The sequence below is a fragment of the Nicotiana sylvestris genome, chromosome 12 (genome assembly GCF_000393655.2).
Source record: "Nicotiana sylvestris chromosome 12, ASM39365v2, whole genome shotgun sequence".
Classification (NCBI taxonomy): domain Eukaryota; kingdom Viridiplantae; phylum Streptophyta; class Magnoliopsida; order Solanales; family Solanaceae; genus Nicotiana; species Nicotiana sylvestris.
Genome location: NC_091068.1, coordinates 152,614,899 through 152,623,899, shown reverse-complemented (window position 1 = coordinate 152,623,899; position 9,001 = coordinate 152,614,899). Strand labels below are relative to the sequence as shown.

At 37.8% G+C, this 9,001-nt stretch overlaps 1 protein-coding gene across 1 annotated transcript; it reads left to right on the top strand.

Moving 5' to 3' along the window:
• The first annotated feature begins 2,811 nt into the window (after nucleotides 1–2,811).
• LOC104229489 (uncharacterized) lies at nucleotides 2,812–3,615 on the top strand. The gene has a single exon (XM_070164684.1). It carries the CDS (start codon nucleotides 2,812–2,814, stop codon nucleotides 3,613–3,615), a length of 804 nt encoding a protein of 267 aa, XP_070020785.1.
• Nucleotides 3,616–9,001: the final 5,386 nt, after the last annotated feature.

Here is a 9,001-nt window from a genome sequence, read left to right as displayed (position 1 = left end):
TGAAAGATTGGTTGTTGCATATGAATGTAGAAACCCCATAAACTCAACGTGTAATGCACATGTAAGTGACGATGATGAGCACCTTACGAATGGGGATTGGACTAATGTTAAAATGCTTGTTGATTTTTTAGAAAAATTTCATATTGCTACAAATGAATTTTTTGGCCAATATTATCCTACTATTTCTAACTGTTTAGTTTATATTGCAGAACTTGCTAATTTGTTTGCTCATTTTTCAAAGAGCGGGGAAATTTATAAACTTTCTATTGATTCTATGAAAAAAAAGTTTAAATAATATTTTTTTCCCTATTCCCCCTATTTATGGTGTTGCTGCTTTGTTAACTCCTTGTATGAAATTAGGAGGTCCTCAATTTTAGTATGAAACTATTTATAATGGTTTAGCACTTGAAGATGATGAGTTGTCTCAACTTCCAGAAGCAATAGCCTCAATTAGAATAAATGCTCAAACTATTTATAATGCTTATCAAATTGCAGACCAAATATTTCAACTCCTCCTCCTCCTCCTCCTCCTCCTCCTCCTCGTCGTCGTCTTCTTCTTCTTCTTCTTCTTCTTCTTCTTCTTCTTCTTCTTCTTCTTCTTCTTCTTCTTCTTCTTCTTCTTCTTCTTCTTCTTCTTCTTCTTCTTCTTCTTCTTCTTCTTCTTCTTCTTCTTCTTCTTCTTCTTCTTCTTCTTCCTTCTCAGCCATCTAAAAGAACTGCGGGAATAGGAGTACTTAGTGCTTGGGCGGGGTTTAGGGGTTCTCAAGGTTCTAGTAGTAATAATTTTTCACAACTAAATAAACTTGAAGTCTATTTATCGCAGGGAATTGAAGAAGTGAATCCCGACGGCTCCTTTAATCTTTTGGAATGGTGGAAGGACAAAGAAAAAAAACTTTTTGTTTCTTTCAAGGATGGCCCGAGACATTTTAACTATTCAAGCTTCAACAGTGGCATCAGAGAGCGCTTTCAGTTAAGCAAGACTCCAACTCAGTGATTATAGAGCGTCTATGAGGGAGAGCTTGGAAAAATCAGTACTTTTCAGAGATTGGATCTGTTCGGAAAGAAGAAATTTTGGACTTGTTGAATCACAACCAAAGGAAAACGAAGCTTACGAAGAAATTCTAGCTGAACTTGCGGAGGTTGCTGCTTCGCTCGGAAGCGGCGATGACCAAGCTACTTTTTTGCCACCACCAATGAATACTTTTCTGGACCTTGAAGGATTTATGAAGTTTGTAAGAGATACCATGTAACTTGTATGAACAAAAATTACGTAGTATGTATTATGTAACTTGTATGTTGGCACATCTTGATTAATTATTTTTCTTCTTAATGGTGCTATTAGTACCTTGTTGTGCTCATTCCATAGGTAGAGGAAGACTAAGAAAGATATAACCATATTTTTTTAATGCTAAAATAAAATTACAAGGCATTGCTTTGAATATCTCATTACAATATTTTTGTCTTTAAATTTGAATTAAAAAATTTAGGTCACAATTCTATAATAAAATTTACAAGGCATTGCCTTAGATATATTTTTTAACATCTTTTTATCTCTAATTTCTATTTAATTTTTTTTAAAAAAATTAGCCGTTGGGCCCACTTAGCCCGCGGGCCCGACCCATTTATCCCAGGATCATGAGTTCGTGGACTCGGTCCCGGGCAGGTTCCTACAAAAAGATCGTTTGGCCCGTGACCGTTTGGCCCATTTATTTTGGGACTAGCCCAAGACCTGGACCATTTGGACCGGCCCACTTGGCCCGTTTGAGGACCGGCCCGACCCACTTGTCACCGTTAATTCTTACTATACTTATGTGGGTTGGGGTTTTAAGTATATTAAATTCTTCAAAGAGGGTGAATGAGAAATGGAGGGAAATGAAATTTTTAAGTGAAATTTTAAGTTTACCACCTTGATGAAGGAACATTGTCCCATATTGGAAGAGGAAGAGGTTTTTTATGGGTATATAAGCAATTGCTCTTCTTCTAGCTATTAAAGAGTTGAGAAGAAGGCAAGCCTCGCGCCATCGTCCTCGTCGCTCGCTCGACTCGGCTTCGGCTTCGGCTTCGGTCAAATGATTGATTGATTAATTTTTTAGACCAAATTTATTTGTGAATAGTAAAATATTAACAGAAATGTTATTAAATATCCGTATTAATATTAATATTAAATCTAACCAATTTTTCATTTTTCAGTTGTGTAACTGAAATTAAACTTCCCTCTTCAATTCCTGATTTATTATTGCATAAATTAACCATTTATGCTATGGGAGTTTTGCATAAACAACCATTCTGAAGAGTTGCACCTCTTTAGTGACCAGCCCAACTTTGGCTATAAATACAAGTCCATTCTTTCAAAATTTTCCAACGATTTTCTGAGTTTCTTCTCCTTCTTCTGCATACTTATAACATCAAACAAAGCAACAGTAAGTGTGATTTTCTACCGAACTTTGTGTTCACTAAAACACTGGGGTTTGAAGTACTACTACACCAGTGTGTAATTCATTCTATCCTGGGTGGAAATAATCCATAACCTTAGGTACTAGGATGAGATTAAATTCCTTAAGGAAACACTATGAATTCAGTGAGCTCGGATTAATTTTTGTTTCTTTACATTTTTTGTTTATATGTTATTCTATTTTTTTCCAAAATTAGTTTACAAATACAGATTACTAACAAGCTTAAGGAATTTAATTTCTATTCTGTATTTGTATTATATTCACTGCTTTGGAGTTTAAAACCTTTATGGTTTTTTACTCCATTAGAGATTAAAATCTACTTAATTTTAATGCTTGTTTGTGTCATTCTTTTATAGAAATGACTAATGATAACGGGAACCAGGCTATTCCGATGGTGACTGCCAATGCATCAACAAGCCGAACACCGGCATTGGCACCGACGGAGAAACCCGGGTTCGTGTTATATTTTAAGCGGTGGCAGCAGAAGATGTTCTTCTACTTGACTACTTTAAGTTTACAGAAGTTCATCAAGGAAGATGTTCCTGTTCTGCCCGATGAAACTCCAGAGAATGAACTCTTTCTCGTGATTGAGGCGTGGAAGCATTCTAATTTTCTGTGCAAGAATTATGTTCTTAGCAGACTGGAGGACGATTTGTATAATGTCTACAGTGGCGTGGAGACGTCAAAAGAATTGTGGACTGTGCTTGAAAAGAAATATAAAACTGAAGATGTTGGGTTGAAGAAATTCGTTGCCGCTAAGTTTTTGGACTACAAAATGGTAGATAGCAAGTCTATTATTACCCAAGTCCAAGAATTGCAACTGATTATTCATGATCTCCTTGCTGAAGGTATAAATCGAATTAATACTGATGTTGAAAGAAGTAAGTTTAGTATTTTTACTAACGGAATTTTCATTGAAGGTCTTGTGATCAATGAAACATTCCAAGTAGCAACGATGATTGAGAAGTTGCCTTATTTGTGGAAGGACTTCAAAAACTACTTGAAATACAAACGCAAGAAGATGTCACTTGAAGATCTCATTATTCGATTGAGAATCGAAGAGGACAACAAAGCTTCTAAAAAGAGAGGTCGTGGAAACTCAACAATAATGGGAGCAAACATTGTTGAGGATACTTCTCAAAATAAGAGAAAGATGAAGTAGGCTTCTGGATCAAAAAGCAACCCAAGCAAGAAGCGGTTCAACAGAAATTGCTACAACTGTGGAAAAGCTGGACACAAATCTACGGATTGTCGTGCTCCGAAGAAAGACAAGAAGAAGGGTCAAGCAAACATGGTTGAAAAGCATGAAGATGTTGATGACTTGTGTGCTATGCTTTCTGAATGCAACTTGGTGGGAAATCCTAAAGAGTAGTGGATTGATTTTGGAGCCACTCGCCATGTTTGTTCTGTTAGGGAAGTCTTTGCAACATATGCTCTTGTTGGACCCGAAGAGACTCTTTCTATGTGAAATGCTGCAACCACCAAGATTGAAGGATGTGGGAAGATCTTTCTAAAGATGACTTCTAGCAAGATGGTGACTTTGAACAACGTCCTTTATGTTCCCGAGATTAGGAAGAGTTTAATCTCTGCTGGACTTCTTGTTAAGAATGGTATTAAGTGTGTTTTTGTTTTCGATAAGGTTGTAATAAGTAAGAACGAAATGTTTGTAGGAAAAGGTTACCTCACTGAGGGACTTTTCAAGCTGAACATAATGGTTGTTGAAAATAATAATAAAATTTCAGCTTCATCTTACTTACTTCAGTCAAATGAATTATGGCATATACGTTTGGGTCATGTTAATTATAAAACCTTGCAGAAAATGATTAATTTGGAAGTATTGCCTAAATTTGAATGCGACAAATTAAAATGTCAAATATGTGGGGAATCTAAGTATGTTAAACATCCTTATAAGTCAGTTGAGACTTAAAAGAAATTCAAATCCTTTAGACTTAATTCACATAGATATTTGCAACATGAAGTCAATACCATCTCGCGGTGGAAAGAAGTATTTCATAACTTTTAATGACGATAGTACTCGATATTTCTATGTTTACTTACTTAATAGTAAAGATGAAGCAATAAACGCATTCAAGCAATACAAAAATGAAGTTGAAATGCAACTAAACAAGAAAATCAAAATGATAAGAAGTGATAGGGGTGGTGAATATGAATCTCCTTTTGAACAAATATGTTTAGAATATGGAATTATTCATCAAACAACAGCCCCTTACACTCACCAATCCAATGGGATTGCGGAAAGAAAGAATCGTTCATTAAAGGCGATGATGAACGCATTGTTTATAAGTTTTGGTTTGCCATAGAACTTGTGGGGGGAAGCTATTCTTACGGCTAACCGAATACTAAATCGAGTCCCCATAGCAAAACACAATCCATTCCATATGAAAAATGGAAAGGAAGGAAGCCCAACTTGAATTATTTTAAAGTGTGGGGGTGTTTGCTAAAAGTGCAAGTTCCTAAACCCAAAAGGGTAAAAATAGAATGAAAACCGCTGATTGTGTTTTCATGCGACCAATAGTAAAGCATATCGATTTCTGGTTCATAAATCAGAAAATCCCGACATTCATAATAATACAGTTATAGAATCAGATAATGTTGAGTTCTTTGAAAATATATATCCGTATAAAAAGGAATATGAGTCGATTGGTGAAGGATCTAAACGACCTCAGGAAGAAGCAAAAGAAAGTACATTTAATTAGGAGGATCCAAGACGTAGTAAACGTCAAAGAACGTCTACTTCATTTGGACTAGATTTTGTGACTTTCTTATTGGAGAATGAACCTCAAACATTTAAAGAAGCTATGTCTTCTTCGGAATCATTGTTTTGGAAAGAGACAGTCAATAGTGAAATAGAATTCATATTAAACAATCATACATGGGAATTGGTTGATCTTCCTCTTGAAAATAAATCGTTGGGTTCTAAATGGATATTTAAGAGAAAAATGAAAGATGATGACACTATTGATAAATTTAAGGCAAGACTTGTAGTCAAAGGGTATAGACAAAGAGAAGGTCTTGACTACTTTGATACATACTCTCCAATTACAAGAATTACGTCCATACAGATGTTAGTAGCATTAGCTGCAGTGTATGGTCTTGAATTCATCAAATGGATGTTAAGACAACCTTCTTAAATGGAGAGTTGGAGGAAGAAATTTACATGGAACAACTTGAAGGGTTTGTGGTTTCAAGTAAAGAAAAAAAGGTATGTAGAGTTGTTAAGTCCCTTTACGGACTAAAACAAGCACCCAAACAATGGCATGCGAAATTTGACCAAACAATATTGTCAAATGATTTTAAGATAAATGAATGTGATAAATGTGTGTACATTAAAAATGTTCCAAATTACATAGTCATTGTTTGCTTATATGTGGACGATATGCTGATAATGAGTAATGACATTGCCAACATAAATGCTACTAAGCGTATGCTAACTAGCAAGTTTGATATGAAGGACTTGGGAGTTGATGATTTAATTCTGGGGATTACGATCCATAAGACTCCTCAAAGGCTGTCATTGTCACAATCTCATTATATTAAGGCAGTACTTGAAAAATTCAAGCACTTAGGCTTTAAAGTTGCAAAGACTTCAATTGACGTGAATCTTGCATTAGCAAAGAACAAAGGCCAAAGCATATCACAATTAGATTATGCTCGTGTGTTGGGATGCCTAATGTACATCATGAATTGTACACGACCAGATATAGCTTGTGCTATAAGTAAATTGAGTCGATACACGAGCAATCCAGGTCAATCTCATTGGATCGCAATGAAACGAGTTTTGGGATATTTAGAACATAGCCAAGGCTTTGCTATAGTAAATATCCCGCGGCGATTGAGGGATACTGTGATGCAAATTAGATCACCGGTTCAGCTGATTCAAAGTCCACAAGTGGATATGTATTCACTATTGGAGGAGGAGCGATATCTTGGAAGTCGTCCAAACAAACTTGTATTGTCCACTCTACAATGGAGGTGGAGTTCATAGCCTTAGATAAAACCGGTGAAGAAGCTGAATGGCTCCAGAATTTCTTGGAAGACATTCCATTTTGGCCCAAACCATTGGCACTAATATGCATATTGTGACAACCCAAAGGGGTCATCCCCTGTTTCTAATTGAAATCTGTCTCCGAGGCCTTGAAAACCTCATTTAGAGCCGCCTCGATTTGTGTGTGTAGTCCGGGCGCGTAGCCGAAAAGCTTAAACGTGAAATCTTGTGAAAATTTCTAAGTTTTTACCTCAAAATGAATAAGTTTGACTCTGATCAATATTTTGGGTAAACGGAACCAGACCCATGATTTGACGGTCTCGGAGGGTCCGCAGGAAAATATGGGACATGGGCATATGCCCGTAATCGAATTCCGAGGTCCCATGCTCGAGTTATGAATTTTTAAGTGAAATTGTTTTCTGAAAATGTTTAAAGAAAAGTGAAATGAAAACTGATGTGAAGGTAATGGTATGGGGCCTGTATTTTGGTTTCGGCGCCCGGTACAGGTCTTATATATGTTTTAAATCACTCCTGTAAAGTTTGGTAAAAAGAAAAAGAAACGAACGTCGTTTGACGTGGTCCGGACCCTAATTGGAAAATTGATGTTTAAAAGGATATCTGAGGAATTTCATGGATCTTGAGGTTCAATTCGATGTTCATGACGTTATATTGGTGATGTGATTACACGAATATGTTCGTAGGGTGTTTTGAGGTAATGTGCATGCATGGTTTAGAGTCTCGAGGGCTCGGTGAGTTTCTAGTAGGTTCCGGGATGCCTTAGGCTTAAGAAGATCAGATGTTGCAGGTTCAGAAAAATATTGCAGGCCTCTGAACCCTTTGGCGTGGCCCGCGAGGAAACGCATGCGGCCGCATTCGCCTTTGCGCGGTCCGCGGTGGGTGCTGCACGGCTGCGGTCGGCCTTGCGCGGTCCCCGCGGGGATAGATCCGCAGGCCTTCAGGAAGCCTGTGCGGCCGCAGTCCTTCTTGGGCGGTCCGCGGTGGGGACTTCGGAGGGGTATAAATACACGTGAATTTCAGTTATTTTACACTTTTCAAAACCCCAAAACATAAGAGGCGATTTTCCAAACAACCTTTCTTCTCCAAAACGATTGGTAAGTGATTTCTAACTTATTTTCTTCACTTCTTAACATCTTTTAACATGATTTCAACTTCAAATCAAAGATTTTCATGGTGAAATTGGGTGATTTGGGTAGAACATAGGTTTTTCAAAAATTGGGGATTTGGACCTCAATTTGAGGTCCGATTTCAAAACAAACAATATATTTGAATTCGTGGGGGAATGGGTAATCGGGTTTCGGTCCGAACCTCGGGTTTTGACCACGTGGGCGGGGGGGGGGGGGGGTCATTTTTGACTTTTGGGTAAGACTTTGGAAAACTTATTTTCATGCATTAGGGTTGATTCATTTAGCATTTATTAATGCGATTAAGTAACTTATGACTAGATTCGAGCGGATTGGTGGTGGAATCAAGAGGTAAAGCTATAATTGAGACTTGAGTGGTGTTCAAGGCACCGAGGTAAGTGTTTGGTTTAACCCTAGCTTGAGGGACTAGGAGTTGGGTGATAATTGTTACTTGCTTCTTGTTGAGTACGACGTATAGGCATGGTGACGAGTATCTATACGTTGGTGTCAAGCTTGACCGTGGGTCTTAACTTGAAAATTGTTGTGTTTTTGAATGACACCTTGTATACTTTAATTAATGATCCTCTATGATTAAGTATTTTCATTAATTGAACTGAGTACTAGCAAAGTGAGATTGGTTATAGCTGATTCTCCCTTGCCGGGATGACTATTTCGATATCCTTGTTCCCTTGCCGGGAAGTTATTATATTATTTATGTTCCCTTACCGGGAAGTTATCATATTACTTATGTTTCCTTGCCGGGAAGTTATTATATTACTTATGTTCCCTTGCCGGGATTTCTTGTGATTGTGTGGTGAATTGAAATGGGAGCGGGTGGTACGCCTACTACAAGGTATTATGAAATGGGAGCGGGTGGTACGCCTACCACAAGATATTATGAAATGGGAGCGGGTGGTATGCCTACCACAAGATATCATGAAATGGGAGCAGGTGGTACGACTACCACAAGATATTATGAAAATGGGAGCGGGTGGTATGCCTACCACAAGATATTATGAAATGGGAGCGGGTGGTACGCCTACCACGAGATATTATGAAATAGGAGCGGGTGGTATGCCTACCACGAGATATAATGAAATGGAAGCGGGTGGTACGCCTACCATGAGATAGAATGAAATGGGAGCGGGTGGTATGCCTACCACGAGATATGAGAAATGGGATCGGGTTGCACGCCTGCAACAAGAGGAAATTGAAAGTGAAAGTTGCCTTTATTTTCCTCATTTGTGATAGAAGTTATAGTGCTAGCTTCCTTATTATTCCCTGTTATTCCTTTTAACTGCTATCCCTAAAGCATGTTCCCCTTCCCCAGCTTTAACTGCTTATTACTTGTTTACTTTTCCGCCATATATTATATAACTGTACAGGGTTATCTGGAGTCT

Excerpts from the sequence above, each read along its gene's own strand:
- LOC104229489 (XM_070164684.1), top strand. The coding sequence starts at position 2,812 with ATGACTAATGATAACGGGAACCAGGCTATTCCGATGGTGACTGCCAAT.